Source organism: Macrobrachium rosenbergii, chromosome 23, assembly GCF_040412425.1.
Source record: "Macrobrachium rosenbergii isolate ZJJX-2024 chromosome 23, ASM4041242v1, whole genome shotgun sequence".
Lineage (NCBI taxonomy): Eukaryota > Metazoa > Arthropoda > Malacostraca > Decapoda > Palaemonidae > Macrobrachium > Macrobrachium rosenbergii.
This window is the reverse complement of record NC_089763.1, coordinates 11256105-11276347: the sequence shown is the minus strand read 5'-3', so window position 1 is coordinate 11276347 and position 20243 is coordinate 11256105. Positions and strand designations below refer to the sequence as shown.

General features: G+C 39.3%; 1 protein-coding gene across 6 annotated transcripts in view; it reads right to left on the bottom strand.

Moving 5' to 3' along the window:
- The window catches only part of LOC136851273 (protein ELYS-like), a 245563-nt gene that overhangs the window by 176704 nt on the left and 48616 nt on the right, over positions 1–20243 (bottom strand). For all 6 annotated transcript variants that reach the window (XM_067125251.1, XM_067125252.1, XM_067125255.1 and 3 more), the window contains exons 6-7: positions 18930–19110; positions 18179–18297 (exon numbers count right to left, since the gene is read on the bottom strand). In XM_067125251.1, the coding sequence (XP_066981352.1) occupies positions 18179–18297; positions 18930–19110 (300 nt within the window). The remainder of the gene's footprint in view (positions 1–18178; positions 18298–18929; positions 19111–20243) is intronic.

Sequence of the window (20243 nt, the reverse complement as noted above, 5' to 3'; positions counted from 1 at the left end):
TTTCATATATAAAACTATGTATCGGCTAATATAAAATGGTGCAAAAATTACGACAAAGTGACGAAAGAATTTCTGAGATTTTCGGCCGAGTTACCGCGCGGATGTAAGGAAAAAGTTTTTTTTCAAAAATTCACCATAAATTGAAATATTGTGCTAGAGACTTCCAATTTGTTATAAAATGAAGGTAAATGATTGAATATTACTAGAATGTAAGAGTTTTAGCTTACAATTGCGTTTTTTTACTATTTCGGTCAAGTCAATGTTGACCGAAGGTTGAAATTTTGGCACTTATCGTGATTTATATGAAAATATTTCAAAACTTATAAAAGCTACCACCAGGGGTTGATTTTTGTTGTATTCTACATGAAATTGCGCACATTTTCACATACAAAACTTTATGTAACGGCTGATATAAAATGGTGCAAAAATTATAAAAAGTGACAAAAGAATTTCTAAGATGCATCGCTGATGCTTTGTAGTGTGAGAAGAAAGAAATTCGTGCATGCGCAGCTGGGTAACGCTTGTAAACAAAACAACAGTGTGATCCGTGAACTCCCAGCATCCCTCAAGGTGCGTGATTTAAAAGCTTTCGCAAACTAGGCCTATAACTATTTTTCCGCGAATATTTAAAAAACTTTTTGTAGTCGACATACCGTACGTCCACTTGGCACCCGACAGACAATTTTAGTCGACGTACAATGCGTCCAGTCGGCGTTTAAGGGTTAATTATTATTATCATTATTAATTATTATTATTATTATTATTATTATTATTATTAAAACAGCTTAACCAGACCACTGAGCTGATTATCAGCTCTCATAGGGCTGGCCTGAAGGATTTGAATGAAATGCAGGTCTAGGCCAGAGGCCTGTAGCACTGGGACCAAACGGGTCATTTGGTATGGTGCTGAATGAATGAAAATGAAATTAAAAACTGCACAAAGGCATACGATCACGTACTGGAACACACTCACACAATAAACACATTTATACTCATGTTTCCACATACGAGGCATATTAAAATTCAGAATAAGTAACATTTTAAAATTTAGTCGTTTTAAAATTCATTAAAAGCTTAAGGGTTTTTGTATTTTTATTATTTACTTATTTCTATATTTTATCCATTAAATCACAGCTCCTAATGAACATTACAATTGGAATTACTGAAAATGTAGAAGATTCTGACAGAATTTCCTTCACTGATCTACTTCCAAAATTTGATAATCACTGCAGGTTACATTTTGGACATTCACACAATTCGTGCTTGACTGTTATCAACACTTTGCACTCTGGGCATTAGGAGGGAGGGCGACATGGACTGTTCATCAAGTCTCCATGTGTCAAACAAGTATGGCCTATTCCAAGACGCATCAGAATTACTTGTGTGTCTCTCTGTCTCTGATATGATGAACTCTGTTTTCCAACACTGGATTTTATCTATTTCATTATTTTCAGGTTCTTCATTCCATATATTTTGCCATTTATATATAATGATTGTTTTTATATGTCTTATGCAGTCACTAATAGGGCTGTTCATATTAGCTCTTGTCATGTGGACCACTTCTTTAGCTGCTTTATCAGCCTCTTCATTTCTTTTAATCCCTACATGGGCAGGATCCAACATATTTCAATATTTTTTCCATTGTTATAAAATTTATGGAGTGCAAAATTATTTTTTTGGATAGTAACAGTGAATGGCTTCTACAGCACTCCTGGAGCTGCTATAAGTCACAAATTTATTAAATGCGGCTTCTTCAGTTATTTTTATGGCATTATCTGGTAGAGAGAACTGATACGTTTTGTCTTGGGTCACTGCAGCATATCCCACTCCGTACTGAGACTTAGATCTGCCTGCGATATTGCGTGATGTGGACCTTTTTGAATTATATATTCTACTGCATTTGTCTATGATGTTCTGGGGCACATGACTAAATCTTTGATAAATATTTTGTGTACAAATTTTCATTTTGTTCATATTCCAAGGAGGAGGTAATTTTACTATTGAAGGTATTTGAATATTTAAATTCAGTGTCTCGAAGAATTTTCTATATCTCACTGGGAAAGGTGGTAAATGATTGTTAATAAATAGATCTCTTAATTCAAATAGTTTTTTGGTTGGAGAATTGCTTGTCTGAATTCTCAGGGTACTCTTCACAGTTACAAACTCTCTACAGACAGAGAGAGAGGTAGTTCACCACATTCAACTTGTAAAGAAGACTTTGGTGATGATCTAAAGGCTCCTCAACATATTCTAAGGCCTTCACTATGAACTGGGTCTAACATTTTCAGCATTGCTTCTGATGCTGAGCCATATATTTTGCTTCCATAATCAATGATAGACAGCACTGATGCTTTATACAGTACAGTAAGGGTTTGTCTATCGGCTCCTCAAGTAGTGTTTGATAGTTTTTTAATTAGATTTAATGCTCTTTTACATTCTGATTTCATGTATGTTATGTGGGCTTTCCAGTTCAAGTGAGTATCAAATACTAATCCCAAAAATTTTGCTGTTTGGCCAATTGGTATGGAATGATTTCTGATTTTTAAATCTATTTCTTTATCCTTTTTCCACATTTTATCTTTATAAAACATTGCTGCTTGAGTGTTTTGTATGGATAATTTAAAGCCTACAGCTGAGGCCCATTAATCTATTTTTATGATGCTTTTATTAATGATTTGTTCTGCGTTTTATTCAAGGTGCTGAATAATTTATGGCAAAATCATCCATATACAAGTTAGTTTTAATTCCAACACGTAGATTTTAACTGATCATTTATTACTAAAGTAACTCGTGTGCCACCAAGGACACTTCCTTGTGGAACACCATTTTCAAGTGGAAATATACTTGACAATACATTCACATTATCAATTATCACTTGACAATTGCGATTTGTCAGAAAGTTTTGGATAAACTTGGGTAAACATCCACAGATGCTGTTTTTATGCAATGTTTTTAATACTGCATAACATAGTATCATATACCTTTTCAAAGTACATACAGTATCATATACCTTTTCAATGTCAAAAAAGATGGCTACAGTAATTCGTGTTCGTTCAAACCCTCTCCATATGTGGTCTTCTAAGTTAGATAAGGAATCCAATGTAGATCTGTTACATTGTGACCCAAATTAAGTGGGAGTAAAAATTTTACTTTCTCAAATGTGTCATGTTAGTCAAGCATTTACCATTTTCTCTAGTAATTTGCATGCACAACTTGTTAAAGAAATTGGTCTGTAATTGTTTACATTACTGGGATCTTTTCCAGGTTTGTTGATAGGAATAATTATAGCTTTACGCTAATCATCATGAAATAAATTTCGAAGCCATAAGTGATTATAAAACTGTAATAAGTATGACTTTGCCAAAGGTGCTAAGTGGCAGATCATTTCAAAACAAATATTGTCACCTCAAGGGCAGATTTATTTCTGTTCAACTGAGCAAATTCCAACTCTTCCACATTAAACTTTCTATTTTATAATAAATATCTTCTATTGTTTCTAAATTTATTGTTACTAATTCTATTCTGTTTTTCTTTGTGCACAAGTGTTCATCTAAATTTTTATCACTGCTTACTTTTGCTAAGTTTTCTCTATTGCATTACTTATTTGTTTCAGATCAAGTATTCTTTTCCCATCTTTTGATAAGGCATGTCTAGGTGGTTCAACATGGGCACCATTTATTTTTCTGAATTTTTCCCATATTTTTTTTTTTTTTTTTTTTGGGGAGTATTATCAGAGATATCTGATACATATTTCCTCCATGAAATGATTCTTCCTTGATTACCTTTTTTAAATTTTGCAGATATTTTGTTATATAGAGGTTTTAATGTATCAATTTCTAATAATAACATAGTCAGTTTTTGTAAATTTTCTTCTAATATCGGTAATGTTTAATTTATTTTACTGAACTTTCTATTCAGATAATCTAATTGTCTTTCAATTTGGTGTTTTATTTTTATTTATTCTGTTAGTTTTTCACACCACCATGGGACTGTGTGTTTTGTTGGATGAGATTTTGATTTTGGTATTGCTTTATCAGCAGCATTTTCAAGGAAATCAACAAGTAATCTATTTTTTTCATTATGGTCTTTTACATGGTCAAATTGGTGGGATATTCCTAGTGTGGAATTCATAGTTCCCAATCTGCTTTATAAATGTTATACTGAGGGACACGTTTGGCTGGATTATTTGTAATAATGAAATTAATATTGGGAAATGATCAATGGTGTGCAAGTCATCAACTCTATTCCAATCCAATCTGTCTACCATGCTTGTTGTTCATAGTGTTAAATCTACTGAAGAAAATGTTCCTTATGTTTTTGAAAAACATGTGCAGATTTTGTTATCATTTATACAGCACATGTTGTCTGAACCTTTGAATTCCTCTATTTTACTTCCTGTTCTATTTGAGTTTGTACAATTACTGTACAGTCCCATATTGGGTTGTGAGCATCAACATCACCTACTATTAATGTACGTTCCTTGGCATTGTTAAATAATTCTTTATCAATGTCATAATTTTTATTAGGTTGGTTGTATATAAATTATAACTGACGTAATTATCGTTTTTTATTTGTATTCTAATACTCGATATTTGCAGGCCACTAAAGTTTACAGGTACTTTGCCATAAAATACTTTGTTGCATATGAAAAGCATGTAGGTCACAAGTATGTTAAGAATTACAATACACACTGGATGCTGAATTAACAAGTGGGGGGCAGGAAACGTTCCCAAAATCTTGGAGAAGAATGTTTAGCTAGCACCTTTATTTCTCCAGTTAAGTAAGGATGGCGTCAGAATTTTCGAGGCGTGGGATTATGTGAGATGACATTGTATGTACATTCGCTGGAAGTGTCCAGGTTCCGGTGAGGAACATGCGTTTGTGCGAGTCTTTTGGGCGGAGTCCCGGGGTGTGAAGGAATTAGACTGGGTAAAGGGAATCATCAGAAGACCAACATTGAGCCTTTTGAAAGTCTCGAAAAGTTTGAGACTTGTTTTGCGCTCAATACCAGAACTGATTTGAACACTGGGTTTCGAGGCAAGAATCATATTTATTTACCAAACTGTAGATTGTTTTCTCCATTTCTGTAATATGTATCTTGTTTTTGAATAACATGGGAGGAAGTCCCATATCTGTATTTTTTTGTGCTTTTAAAACTAAAGATTTTGCTTGTCTTCTTCAGATGTTTCACTGAGTAAGAGGTCGAGAATGTACTCATTGGAAATATACTAGACTTTGACCTGTTTATTTTATTTGATGACCAAGGTGTTAGTCACTAATATTCGTTGGTCTAGAATCATTAATTAGATGGTTATGCATCAGAATTTCCTTTAGTTATGATTTCCATTTATATGTCCATAGCTATTGCTGAATTACTTTTGTTAAATTTGCAAATAAAGTCTAGTTTTGTATCTGGGTGTTTAATCCCAGCAGGCCTTTGTCCTAGGTTAGATACAGGGAGAGGAGTCCACAAGGGAGAAGGAATGTGCTGACCCAACGCTGAGCCACCGCTAACAGAAGAGTCTTAGAGATGTAAGTTAGTATGGTGCTGTTCTTAAAAGAGATGCCATAAGAGATCATGACCCTAATTGACCTTGTGTAGGGTCATTAACACATACACATATAGCAGTACCTAAATTTCCTTCTTCCTCTCTAGATGCAGATGCTAAGGTATATTTACCTAATGTTGATATTGTTTTGTTGACATGTTGTAAACATAATATCATTAGTTCATATTCTTTTAGTAATCTGTATATTTCTCCTAGGCGTAATCTGGTCTGTAGACCATTTACGCTCCACTGTAAAATACAGCTATTGAAAATATTATGTTATAGCAGTTGAGTTTTACTTTCATTATTTGTGCTATCAACTTGGATTTCTCTAATAATTTACTCACAACATCAATCTGTTTTTCTTTATAATATACTAAGTGCTCAATGCACATGCAACCTTTTTCATGGGTACTTAAATCAGTGGTTTCTTTTTTTATATATATTTCACAAAATTTCTTACAATGCTTGTTAAGCCATCTTTTGTTATGCTTTTGTCATTATTGCATAATTCAATGCAACAATCATTACATCCACATGTATTATTACGTATATTTCTTTTTTCATTTGCTCTTGTACCAATTACTGAGTGTTTTGGATATCTGCCTTCATAGGTTTTAATATTATTTTAGGAGATAAAGGTATATTCTTAGCTTGTTTTTGTTTTTGTTCTTTCTTCATATCCTTTATCTTTGGTTTGACCAATGTTTCTCTAATAACAGTTGGTTTCTTCATTTTGGGTGGTGTTCTCTCCAAAGGCCTTTTTTATCTTCAATTTCTAGTCCATCATGAACCTCCTCTGTTACTTCCGTAGTAGCATCCTCCTGTGTTCCTATTTGCATTAATATTTCAAAATGAATTGGATAAAAATATTATCCATCTCATTTGTACCTGTTTCTTTATTCTTTACAATTTTAGCCTTTTTTATTTCTAAAGCATTAATTTCTTTCTTGAGATTTACTTTTCTGTGCTCTGTTATTTCTATCTGCATGCATTTTTGTTTCATTGTTGGTTCTTGTTATTGAAGAATATGTACATTTCTTGGATGGATCTTGAATTCCTCTCACTTTCAATTCTTCTAATTTAGCTTCTTTTACAGACGTTCCAGTTTTTTCTTGTAATATTTTTCCCTCTGTATTGTATATATAGTACAGTACATACATTCTTTTGACCTTGCATGATGGTCTTCCTCACTGTTTATACACTTTGGTTCACTGCACCTCCATTGTGTGGCATGTTCTTCAGATCCACAATATGCCAACTGACAGGTTCGTTTCAACAATATTTTTTCGCATGTCCATATTTACTAAAATTTTGACACTAGCAGTTTTGGGACATATGATCTTACTTCTCTGGTTTGGCCTAAAATTTTTATTTTCTGAGGTAGATCTTGACCTTCAAATTTTATTTTTGCAATTTTTAATATTTGTTTATTCATCTGTTTACTTGGTAGATCATATAGTTCACAATCCTGTACTTTTGGACATCTTCTTGTAAGTGAGTCTAACAGTATATTCTTTTCAACTGGCTCTGTCTATAAAGCAGAGGCAGACATCAACCCTGTATCCTCCTAAGTTGAAGTTGCAGGCCCCAGGAAGAGGAACCAGTGTCACCTGTGTCCATAGGTTTCAAACAAAAAATCAACGGTCACCTGCATAAAGTGCAAGAAATATACCTGCCCTAACCACTACCATGTCATCTGTGACTTAGGTATATAATAATGAGATAAGAAAAAACACGTTACTCATTTCAGGAATTTACATTGTGTATTCACAAAAAATTTGGCGATCATATTGACTTTTGACAAAGATATATGGTAAATACTGTATCATATGTCTGGCAAAACTCAAATGGCCCTCTTAGAGGAAAAAATTTTAAAAAATTAATTTTTGACACTTAGCAACTACTCAGGACATTTTTCTTATTCCAGAATTTTTACATTGTATTCACAAACAATTTAGTGGTCATACAATGACTTTTGACTAAGATATATGGTAAATACCATACGTCCGTCAAAAATTTAAAGGGCCCTTTTAGAGTGACATTTACATGAACTTTTTGACACCTTTTAATGGATTAGACTTCTTTTTTAAACTTTCTTCTTATTCTAGGATGGTAAATGCACGTGTAACAAATTTCATAAACATAATTTATTATTTAGGTGCCCTTCAGGCAATTATTAAAAATGTTGATTTTTTCAAAAAATGAATCATCCATTTTTTAACCAGTTACTGATTTTTTGTTTGTGGCCACAGAGGGCTGAAATCTCAAACAAGAAATTAACCCACTCTCCAACTTGAAGAATCTGAAGCTCTGTGGCCAAAATTTCAAACAAGAAATTAGCCCACCCTCCTAATTAGTTCCTCATTGGACGGGTGGGTATCGTTCCCAGCTAGCATGTGGCTGGCCCAGCGTTCGATTCTCCGACCAGCCAATGAAGAATTAGAGGAATTTATTTCTGGTGATAGAAATTCACTTCTGGCTATACTGTGGTTCAGATTCCACAATAAGCTGTAGGTCCATTTGCTAGGTAACTTAGCCACATAAAATAAACCTAATCCTTCAGGCCAGCCCTATGAGAGCTGTTAATCAGCTCAGTGGTCTGGTTAAACTGATATATTTATTATTTACTTGAAGAATCTGAAGCTATCTCACCCTCAAGACCCTTCAATTAATACACAAGTGTATTTTTGTATATACTGTATACTATTTTTCAATACTTATTTTTAAAAAATATTTGTAATAAATAGCATTTAATGTACTTCTTTGCTTTCCTACTAAACTAGGATTAAGTATTAGTTATATTTTAACATGAAAAAATAATATTTTAATGATAAAATAAAGTTTTATTTATACTTACCAAGTAATCACATTGCTCATAGTTTCACTCGCCAGCAGCTTATTAATTTTGAAATTCAAAGTGTCAGTGTAGGTGACTAGTCCCCGCCCACTTTCGGGGTAAGAGTGGAGCGACTTCAACAGCATGATTCAATTGTTTTTTGCCCTTCTTTCCATATGAGGGGAGGAGGGAGGGTTTGATTTGTAATTACTTGGTAAGTATATATAAAACTGTATTTTATCATAAAAATGTCATTTCTATATATGCAGCTTCCCAAGTAATTACATTGCTGACACGGAGGTGAAATACTGTATATGGATTAACTACCCCAAAACATTATGGATGATAATAATGAGTTAGAGGACAGCAATATATGCACTGGTGCAATGCTTGTCATTCCTTACCTGTTAGATACTGCCTCTGGTCGGTGCTCATCTTAAACATGTAGGGTGTGGCGAGTTGGCCAGACGCACCTCTACATCAGTGGATACTTTGCAACAAGGGATAAACCCAGTGACTAACGCAGTTGCCCCTGCCCTGGGCACATACTGACCAACCAAACGACCAGAATCATTGAACACGAACACCACCTCACCACATAATATAAAAACACCACCACCCATTGCAACTAAGACTGTTGGGTCTCCAGGCACACAGTAACCCCGGCTCCCCTAATGACTCAACACTCATTTCAAGGTGAAGAGGAAAGGAAGGATAAAGGCTTCCTACGCTTCCTCCCCAACACCTTGCCAGCCACGGATAACGGCCTGAAAGTACTACAATTTTCAAAAGTAGTTTCCACATCACAAAGGTAATGGGTCGCGAAGATAGACTTGCACCTCCAGTAAGTCGCTTGAAGAATTGATGATAAGAGACAGGTTGTGCGTGAAGGCTAAAGATGTGGAGACAGCTCTGATCTCGTGAGCTTTAGCTTTGACGGACGTTAAAGCCTCTTCTCCAGCCTTAGAATGGGCCTCAGAGATCAGGTCCTTCGAGAAGAAAGACAAGCCATTCTTCAATAGGGCACAAGATGGATTCCTAACCAAGCACCACAAACTACTCGTAGGACCTCTAGTCTTTTCCGTTCTATGCAAGTAGTACCTCAGTGCTCTCACTGGGCACAGAACTCTATCCTCCTCATCTGGGCCTAATATTTCGATCAGGCTTTTAATAGTGAAGGAACAAGGCCAGGGCTTGTTGGGGTCTTCATTTTTTGCTAAAAAGCCCAGGGTGAAGGAACATACAGCATCACCTTGGGAAAATCCCACACTCTTGTCAAGAGCATACACTTCACTGACCCTTTGCTATTCTGTTTACTTGGTATTAAATATTCCTAACAATCTTGGACTTTGGTATATCTAATTTTAAGAGAGTACAACAGCATACTCTTATTAACCAGTTTGTCATTATTTTCATGAAGCACAATAGTACCCTGAATGCTGTTCACAGTGTCATGCTTCTTTGCTTTTACATTCACACTGTCGATACTTTTTATCTTTTTAAGGATAAATAGTCTCCAGACTAGTTTTTTGTTGTGGTTTCTATAAGCCATGTTTTTATTTTTATTTATCTGAACGACATTTCTGTCATTGAGTGTCTTTTTAATAAGAAGTTTTCCAACTTTAGGGATGAAATTTTTTGATCTGTTTCCATGGTTAGAAACCTTGACCAACTTCCACTACCAAAGAGGGAGTCGAAATGAGTCAAGGTTGGGTAAACATGATATTTACTTCTTTTGGACTTGTTTTGTACTAGAGCATAAGGTTCCAGTGTGACTACATTAGTCTTCTTTTTTGATTTGTCTAAAGAAAGGTTGTCAGAGGAGGTTCTAGTGGTTGTCAACTATGCCAAGTGGCTACCATCAAAGGGCCCAGGGGTATTGAATCTTTATTGTCACTTATCATAATGGCTTGAGGGAGAAAAAAAAAAAATTAACCTGTAAACCTTAAAAAGATATCATCAGCTTTTCATGGAGTTTTATTCTTCCACCTAGGGCACAAGTGAGAACCCACTTCTAAATGTCCGCATCACTACCCTACCCTAAAGGGGATGGCATAACATGATTAAGTGGCCCAAGTGGAAGCCTAACCCACTTGCTAGGACTGAGAGTATTACAAGAATACAATCATCCCCACTCTAATCATGTTATGGGCAAACCAGATAGGATGCCGAGAGTCCTATTCCTAGAACCAGACCCCTCCTGGAATCCATTGTCCAGCCCTAAAGAATAGTTCTGCCTCTGAGTTATCAACTTGATAACTCTCAGGTCCAAACATTATCAGGCAGTTGATGGTCCTACCACAGTTCCCACTATTTAGCTTCGGGATATAAACCCAATCCCAGCTATGATATCTTTTCCTATTTAACAGGTCCAATAACTTTTAGCAAAAGTGGAAAATTCCACAAAAATTAATCCAAACAAATATATCATAATATATGAGACTCTTGGACTCAAACTCGGGAACAGAATCCTGGGGTTCAAGAGCCCCTTCACCACGTCAAGGTGGTCCCACATCGAGGAGGGTCTTTTCCAAGAGCTATCCGTCCAGATCATTGAGGGCATTCCTAGTGGAAGATGAAAGCGCCATCTTCGGTAACAGGGAGGAGTCAGAAGACTTGTCACTCATGAAAATCATTGAAGCCAGGGAGGCCAGAGGCGAGAAGAATAAAGCTGCATAAGCTGTCGGAGGGGAACCCTGATCCACTTCACCAACTTCACCTTCCTCCTCCAACGAAAACGGGAATACAGTAAACCCGCCCGTATTAGCGTTCTCGTGATTCGTGGACTCGCGCATTTGCGGGTTTCTCTGTGGAACATATCTAGCCATTATTCGTGGAAAATTCACCCATTCGCGGTATTTTTCACTAAGAAACATTCACTAATTACTGTATTTTCATATAATTTTCATGAATAAATGCACTTGTTGTGATAAAACTATTAAAATACTCAGGTATATGCATTTTTACAGGGTTTTTCTGTGTTTAAACTATCAAAATGGGCAGTTCTAAGTGTTTTAGAGGGGTTTTAAGTTCCATTCATGATTTTAGCTATTTGCCGGGGTGTGGGGACGATCCCCAAGTAGTACAGGGGTTCACTGTAGAAGCAAATCTTGAGGGGCCTGGGCCAAAAAAGAAGGCTCTCTCTTAAGCAAATTTAAGATGTCTGCCAGCTGATGCTGAATGGGAGCTAGCAATGGGTCCATCGTGTCTGCAGAAGGCGTCTGAGCTGGAGTCTTGGGTGCTGAAGGGTGCTCGGATACTGAAGGGCACCTGTGCGATGACGGCACTCAGGAGTAACTGGAGGAACAGGCGTTAATGGGAGGTTGAGCGGTAATAGGCGCTCAGAAACTACCAAGCGTCTTGGTGTTGTTGGGAGATTGGTTGCTCTTGGGAGCTCAGGCGCTACTGGGCGCTCTTGAGACTACGAGGAGTGTCTCGAAGCAGATGAACACTTGGGCTCATGCACATGATACACTGGAGAAAAGCGTTCTGAGGAATCCCAGAAACTACAAGAATGCTGCTGCACGGGCTCCCTAAATTTCTTGTAAGGCACTGGAGGGGAGCAGACTGTGTCCGCCACAGGCCTTTTCAGTGGCTGCAATTCATCACCAAAGCACCAGCGGCACCTGTTCTAGGGGCTGGACGCCTCGGAACTTCAGGATAGCCTACTCACTTCTGTTTGAATGCCTTTCCAACAGCTATCTTTGCCACGACCTGGGAAGTTGCAAAAGGCCCAACACAGGCGACGACTGGCTGTCTGGCTGTGGGCAGACACCACCAACCTCCCTTGGGCCTCCATCATGACTGCTCCCACGTGTAGAGAGTACGCCAGTGCCTTTGCCTAGGAGCGCTGACAGGACAAGCAGCCACCACTTCCACTGACACTTCTCTAATACTAGCACCTTTTTTCACTTTGTCCATAGGGACACGCACTGAAGCACCCATCAGGGTCACAGTGCCAAAATTAACCCCATTTTAGCATCAAAATTACATATGAGTCTCGACTCGAGGCTAGCAAGGGGGTCGGGTTCGGAAGCAAAAGAGCTGGGTAAAGGAGTAGGCTGAATAGTCAGAGAATTGGGAGCAGGTGACACAGCGGGAGCAGGTAAAGGTAAAGCAGGAATATCGTTATCAGCAGAACTAACTACAGTCTTGCTATCTACTGTCTGTTTTTCAGCGCTAGCAGCCACCTTACATTTCCTGTCTCTGCCTAATTTCGCTAAATGAGACCCCAAACCTTCCATTTTCTAGCATCCCACTCTGAACATTAGTCACATGTTCGATCAACTGAATACTCTTGTCCCCTACAATCTGCGCACACAGAGTGAGTCATCTTTCTCTTTAGTAAGCTGGCAGCATTAGAGTCAGACATACTAGGCTAAGTCTAAGAAGTCAACAATCGAGTTATAATGTAAGTCAAATTGAAGAAAGAGCATCCTAAATTGAAAATTAATGGTCTTGCTAAGAGAGAACCTAACATAAATACAAAAACCGTAGGCTACCAGTAATTCACCCAAAGAAGAATCTCAAAAGGAAAAGCGACGAAAGCCAAAATTTAAGCTGACTGCTCACAACTGAACCACTGTCGAAGCCAGCAGAAAAACAACTGAATCCCGCTGTTTAAGTCGCTCCTCTCTTACCCCGGAAGTGGGAGGGACTAGTCACCTACACCGACACTAGCGCTACCGCGAACTTCAAAATTTTTAAGCTGCCGGCGAGTGAAACTATAAGCAATGTAATTACTTGGTAAGTTACATATATAAAATCTATATCTTGAAAAATAAAAATATTACAATAGGTCAAGGTGATGGTTCCCAAAGTAGGACAACATTACCCACAAGGTACCTCAACTAGAAGGTTACCTACGCAAGGTTAACATTGGAAGAGGACAGACCTCTCAAGGTCCTTAGACAGAGGAGGAAGTCCGCTATTTGGGTCAAAGATGTCACAGAAGACGAGATGTTATGTCTGAGGCACCATCAACGAAAAACTGTCCACTCTGGTTGGTAGATGTCACAAGAAGATTGCTGTCTGCACTTTGCAATAGCTTCCGCAGCTGCTCTTAAAAAACCTTTCGCTCTGACGAGTTTCCTGACAGTCTGCAGCCTGTCAAAGTGAGAATGGACAACCTTTGGTGGTATCTCTTGAAATGCGGTTGTTTGAGTAGCCACTGTCTTTGGGGAAGCAGCCTTGGGAAGTCTACCAACATACTCAGAAGTCCAGGAACCATTCCTTCATGTGCCAGAACAGAGCTACAAGGGTCATTGAAATGTTGTGGTGTGATAAGAACTTGTTCAGCACTTCCCTCACCATGTTGAAGGGCGGGAATGCATACAGATCCAGGCCCAACCAGTCTTGGAGCATGGCATCTGTCACCCATGCTAAGGGATCCAGGGCTGGAGAGCAAAAGAGAGGAAGGCGATTGTTTCTTGACGTGGCAAACAGGTCTCGAGTCGGTTTGCCCCACAATCTCCAAAGGTTGAGACAGACCACGTGATCCAAGATCCACTCAGTGGGAAGGATCTGCTTCCGACGGCTCAGTTCGTCCGCCAGAACGTTTAGTTGTCCTTGAATAAACTAAGTGACTAACATCACTTGATTTTGGTAAGCCCCAAGAAGAGGATCCTTTGCTGCCTGGCAGGGAGTATGAGTGCCCCCGTTTTCGGTTGTACAACAGTGTAGCGGTGTTGTCCACATGGACTACCCTGTCTTGTTGTTAGTCATGGTACTGAAGACCTAGATGAATGGCCTTTAACTCCCTGACGTTGATATCAAGTTTCCGTTCTTCTGGGGACCACGTCCTGGAGACTTCCTGATTTCCCATGAGGGCTCCCCAGCCTAGATCCAAGGCATCCAAGTAGAAGTCTAGGTTGGGGCTCAGAGGACAAAGAAACTTTCCCTGCGAAAGTCTTCCTTCAGACAGCCACCACTGGAGGTCTGATTTTATTTCCTGAGTGATGGGGAACAAGACAGAGTCCAGTTGGGTTTTCCTGTCCCAGTTGGCTTTAGGTAGAATTGGAGGACTCTCATGTGAAATCTGCCTAACTTGACAAAGATCTCTATGGATGAAAGAGTCCTTAGTAGGCTCATCCATTGATGGGCTGAACACAACGAGAGGCTGAGAAAATAGCGGGGATCATCTGCAGATGGTTGGCGATTCTCTTGGGGGACAGAAAAACCCAAATACTCAGAGTTGAGAGTAATACCCATATAGAGAATCTCCTGTCGGGGCTCACTGGGACTTTTGAAGATTTAAAGAATTTCTAGTTCCAAGTAAAATGGTCTGAAGGTCCTTCGTAAATTTCTCCTTCAAAGGGGATTGAAGAAACCAGTTGTCCAGGTAAAGGCTGACGTTAACGCCGATCAGGTGAAACTATCTGGTGAGAGGCTAGTGGACTCGAGTAAACACTCAAGGTGCCGCGGAGAGGCTGAAGCAGAGGGACTGAAACTGGAAGATTTTGCCTTGGCAGACAAACCTGAGATACTTCCTAGAGTCCAGATGTATGGGGATACAGAAGTATGCGTCTTGCATGTCCAGCGTTATCATCCAATGTCAGGGTGAATGGATGCTATGACTGAATGGTTCATTTTCATCCTGAGCTTCATCTTCCTTATGAAGTGATTGAGGGAGCTTTCGTTTAGGACTGGTCTCCAACCCCCCGACATTTCGGGAACTACAAACAGACGACTGTAGAAGTCCTCTGTGTGGGCGTCCTTGACTTCTATGGCTCTCTTCAGAGGGAGAGAAGATACTTCCTTCAAAAGGGCCGAATGCTTCTGAGCCTGCTGAGTGGGCCAGCAAGATGATGGGAGCAGTGACCAAAGGAGGGTTCTCCATGAAAGGGATGCAGTAGCCCTCCTTCATAATCTTGACGATCCACTGGTCTGCCCCTCTGTGATTCTGCTTCTTCCAAAAATGGAGAAATCTAGCTCCTACTGGGGTACGAAGGACTTCTTGTTCACTTCTTGGGCAACGTTTTGGAAGAGCTCGTCTTGATGGTTCTAGATGGGAACCGAAAGTTGGAGCGAGGTCTAGACTGCAACTTAGGCTTGTTACCATGAAAGGGATACTGTTGCAACGGAGAGACCATCTTAGGCATGAACGATGACGAAGAATTCTTGGGGCACTTAGAAGACTGAGCTAGGAAGTCTAGAGTAGACTACTTCTGAAGGTCCGAAGCAGTCTCTTCCACGATTGACTGTGGGAAAAGGTGAAGTGGATCCTGGGGCAAAAACAACGCCAACCACTGTGACTGTGTGACTCCCCTGGTGGTGAAGGAAAACCAAAGTTCTCTTTTCTTCAGAGCCCCCAGAGAGAAAAGGGTCGTGATTTCTGAAGAGCCTTCCCTGATGGCTTTGTCCATGCACGACAGCACACTTAACAAGTCCGCCACAAAGTGCTCGTCCAAGTCCTTGAAGTGTTCTATCTTCTTCGTAAGGGCTCCTACCGTCCAATCTAGAAAGCTGAACACCTCGAAAACCTTGAAGAGGTTCTTAACTAGGTGGTCCAGCTCAGCCAAAGAGAACATAATCTTCGCTGAAGAGAAAGCTGAATGACGAGAGGAGTTGGTGAGGCCGGAGAAGTCCCCTTGGGAGGAAGCAGTGACTCCCAACAAGGGAGCTTCCCAGGTGGCATATGACAGGTATCTCCTCTTCACTAGACAAGAGGGAGGATGGGCAAAAGTAGCCTTGCCTTGCTCTCTCAGCAGCAAGCCAGTCTTCGATTTCTTTCATCACCTTCTTGGATCATGAGGAAAGAACCATCTTGGGGAGTTTGGGGCTATCTTTTGGGAGGCTCCTCATCAGGGGGACAGCTGGAGTGTAAAAAGACGGAAAACTCGCCAACAGGAGGCAAAGAAGAGCTGCATACGCTGAAGGAGGAGCAGAGTCTTGGTTGATCGCCTCTTCGTCCTCTGAAGAGACTGAAGAAAGGGCTAAATCCTGAGCAGGCTTAGAGGTGGGAGCTTTCTTAAGGAAGCTCATGATTTCAGAAAACTGTTCCCTGATGGGCGCCAAAGAAGGCTCATCTTGATCCGAGGTGGGTGCTTGGTGGTAGAGAGAGGTAGAAAGGCGGCGAAGAATTGGCACCGGGTGCATGGACAGTGCCGCTGGGCGCTCAGGCAGTGGCGCCTAGTGCTTCAATGCTGGTGCTGGGTGCACTGGAGCTGGGACTGGGCTCTTGAGAGCAGGCACTGGGAGCTTGTGATGAGATGGGAGCTTAGGCGACAGGTGCTTGAGTGATGCTTCGTGCACTTGACATCCAAAAGAGAACACTCAGTAAAAAAGAGATCTGGAGAGAAAGTGACTGGTGAATCGTATGGATGAGAAGGCAGTCGGACCGATGCAAATACTGAGGGATCCACAGCGTGGCTGCAAGAAGGCGGTGGGCTGTCGAAAGACTCCTTGTACCTCTTAACAGTCAGCAGAGCAGACCGATCGGTGTTGTCCATGTGCCTCTTCAACAGCCGGGATGAATCGAGAAAGCGCGTGGCACCCGTGATCGGAATCTGAATCCGAACTGAAAGACAGACAATGCACATCCAAAGACATGCCTTTCCAATGGCCATCTGTCGAAACCTGTGATTTTGCAACAGGCTTGACTGAGGGGGCAACAACCTGTGGGCAAAACCCAAGCCTCCCTTGGGCCTCTGGTATGTCTTCTCCCAGGCTTAGGGGAGCGGGGCAGTGGCCTTTGTCTAAGAATGATAAAAGGAGGGCTGGGAATAGGAGAAAAGGAATACCTGGGGTAGAAGGAATAGCAAGAGTAAGATCTGAATTAGGCTTAAGGGAAGAATCTAAGTTAACAGAAGCCCTACTCTAGGCCCTTGCAGATGCCTTTCTCTTCCTATTCTTTTCAAGTTTACTAAGGAGATACTCAAGAACCTTCCACTTTCTCTCATCCCAATCCTTACATTCATCACTAGTATTCTCCGTCAAAACTACCTGCCCTCTACAATACTGCACATGGTATGTGCATCATAGCAAAACTTACGTCAGCCTAGACTTATAGCCTTCGCTACAATAGTGAACACTAGGAGCATTGGAATCAGACATAACTAATTCAAAAGGTTAATCTAAACTGGCAAGGCAAAGAAACAGCTTGGAGGCTACACAAAAGCAAGAATACTTCACTGACCTCCAGCAAGAATACTGAAAACCAATAAAACAGGATTGCATCAGCTCAAAGATGTTGCTCGTATGAGCAGCAAAAGCAGAATGACAGCACCAGCGGAAGTCGTTACCCACGCCCCCGTGCAGTGGGCGGTCTTGTCACCTACACTAAGAAATTGAAGCACTGCCACGATTTTTTAATTTAGGGTTGCTGCGTGAGTTAAAGCCATAGCTAAGCAATTACTTAGTAAGATACCTATATGAAAATACAAATTCAGTATAAACTTCAGACAGAGCAACTCTACCAGCAAAATATATTAATATTCTTACTCACTAGTATTTTAAAAACTGAATATAACAATTCTACTTCATTCAACAAATTCTTAAAACAAATGATTTGTGTAATTTTGCAATCAAAATAATGAATGATAAAAATTAACGCAAACAGAGAACAGAAAATCTTTGTGTGAGATTTGACTATGTTAGAAGTCAATTTTGATATGAAATCAGAAAGTGAGATTCACATGATGTCAAAAGTTTCAGCTGACAGCAATCTCTAAATTTTATCATGCTGTATAACAAAACCTTATGAAAAATTATATAGCATACAAATTTGAAATGGATCTGCATTTTGTTAAAGGATCTGTCATTCTGTTAATTAATTTTTAAAACTACAGACCTGTGATATTCCAACTCCTACAGAGCCACAAGTATACAAAGTTCTTGGGATCATTTTCTGGCTCCTGACAAGCAAAGGAATGCACTGGAGGGACATTATCTTCATATGGACTTGTACAACTGAAAAGAATATCCTACAATTACAGCATTGCTGAGAATTCAGGACCTAGTGATACACTCCTCTTCGCAATTAAACCTTTTGTCAATGCTAACAACACCAACTGCCTTTGGGTTTAAATCGTGTGTATCAAATAAATTATTGCTTACTAAAATTAAATATGCACTCAAATCCCACGTACAATATCTTTCACTATTAATCAGTCATTTTGTGATATATATAAACTTTCACACTTGATAAAAGTAAACACTTGTGAAAGACATTGGTCCTAAACCTGGGAACATATTCCAGGAATAGGAATTAAACCAAAGATAAAAACAGAGCACAAAGTAGAATGTGAGCAAGGGCTTCTCTCTCCAGTCAGCCTTAGTTCTATGCATATTATGTCACAAAGGGTTCCTATTCACTTACATGTTTTTCAAGAGTGGTAACGGTACTATACAAAAAATTTATCATTATCTGAACATATTTCTTAAAAATATGATGCACATTCTTAATCAAAACCATGTACTGTTTTTAAATTAAAAATCTTACTCTAGATAAAAGATACTCTTATTAATTATAGGCATACACACAAAGGAACAATTTTTTACAAATAATCTACCATAATACTTAAAAAATAAGGACAACTTACTCAATTGTTAAAGTCGAAAGGTTGATGATCTGAAAAGCACCAAAATTATAGCCAACTACAAGAGATGCCAACTGAGGAATGAACTTAACGGCAGTGATGGTAACAAGATGACTGGAAGTCTCAAACAAAATGCTATCGTCAGGTCCAATAAGCTGAAATCGACCACCATTACTCATGCCATCTACGAAACAAAGGAGAAGAGAGAAAATAATTATTAAAATGCTAGCAAAAATTCATTTTTCCTCTATTTCTAAACACAGCAGCAAAAGATAAAATGCATAATTAATATAAGAAATTAAAGTAAAAAGTAAATGAAACACATGACAAATTTTTAACTAAATTTGTATTTTTCATAGTTAACAAACCTATGGTCTTAACTTTAGAAAAAATCTTCTAGCGCCAGCTGGAAACTGGTTAAAAACATATAAAATTGCAGAACAAGGTATTTTTGGCAATGGGGTTTGGCTACTTGGGTGTGATAGGAGGTAACAACCAACCTACCTTCACCCAAGAATGCCGTGACGTGTCAGTTTCTTCCAGCCCAGAGAATCCATTGAGGGGTGGCAAGAAGAGGGCAATATAACTTAAGACTGTAGGTTTGTTAGCTATGAAAAATACAAATTAACTGAAAATTTGTCATTTGTTCATACACAGAACAAACCTAGGTCCTAACTTTAGGATGGACTCACTTTTGGTGGGAGGAGAGGAAGTTTGGAAATGACTGGAGGTTCAGCACACCTGGTCTCACTTCTCGGTTAAGTAAAAGCGGAGAAAAGAGACAAAAGCCTCTGACTAGTCTAATAAAGGATATTAAACGGTCAGACTACTGGGCTAATATACATTTGTAAACGAACAACGTATAAATGGACATTAAAGAGCTATACCTGTTAAGACAATAAACCTACATTAGCCACCAATTCATTTGTTATCATTCCTCTCTCCCTTTGTTAGAGAGAGGAGGGATTGGCTTCTGCAAGGAAAGATTAGTGTATTAAAAAACTTTTCTCAAACAGAAAGGCACTCAATCACCTGTATCTATCCAGTTCCAGCTCATGATGGATCAATCTTCCTGCTGCCTGCCAGTAGAGAAGAAGGGGAAAGTACAAAGGAAAAAGTCCAGTCATCTCATAAACTCATTTCATGCCATCATCTTAGGTAAGATACAAACTGTCCTGCTAGGGGCAATGGATGAGCTACACAACTTGTTGAGCAGCCACCACTGGACCCAAGGAAAAAATGTCCAAAGACCTGTGGGCAATGTCCTTTAGATAGAGGGATGTGAAGGTGGTTTGATGAAGCCAAGTACCAGCCTTC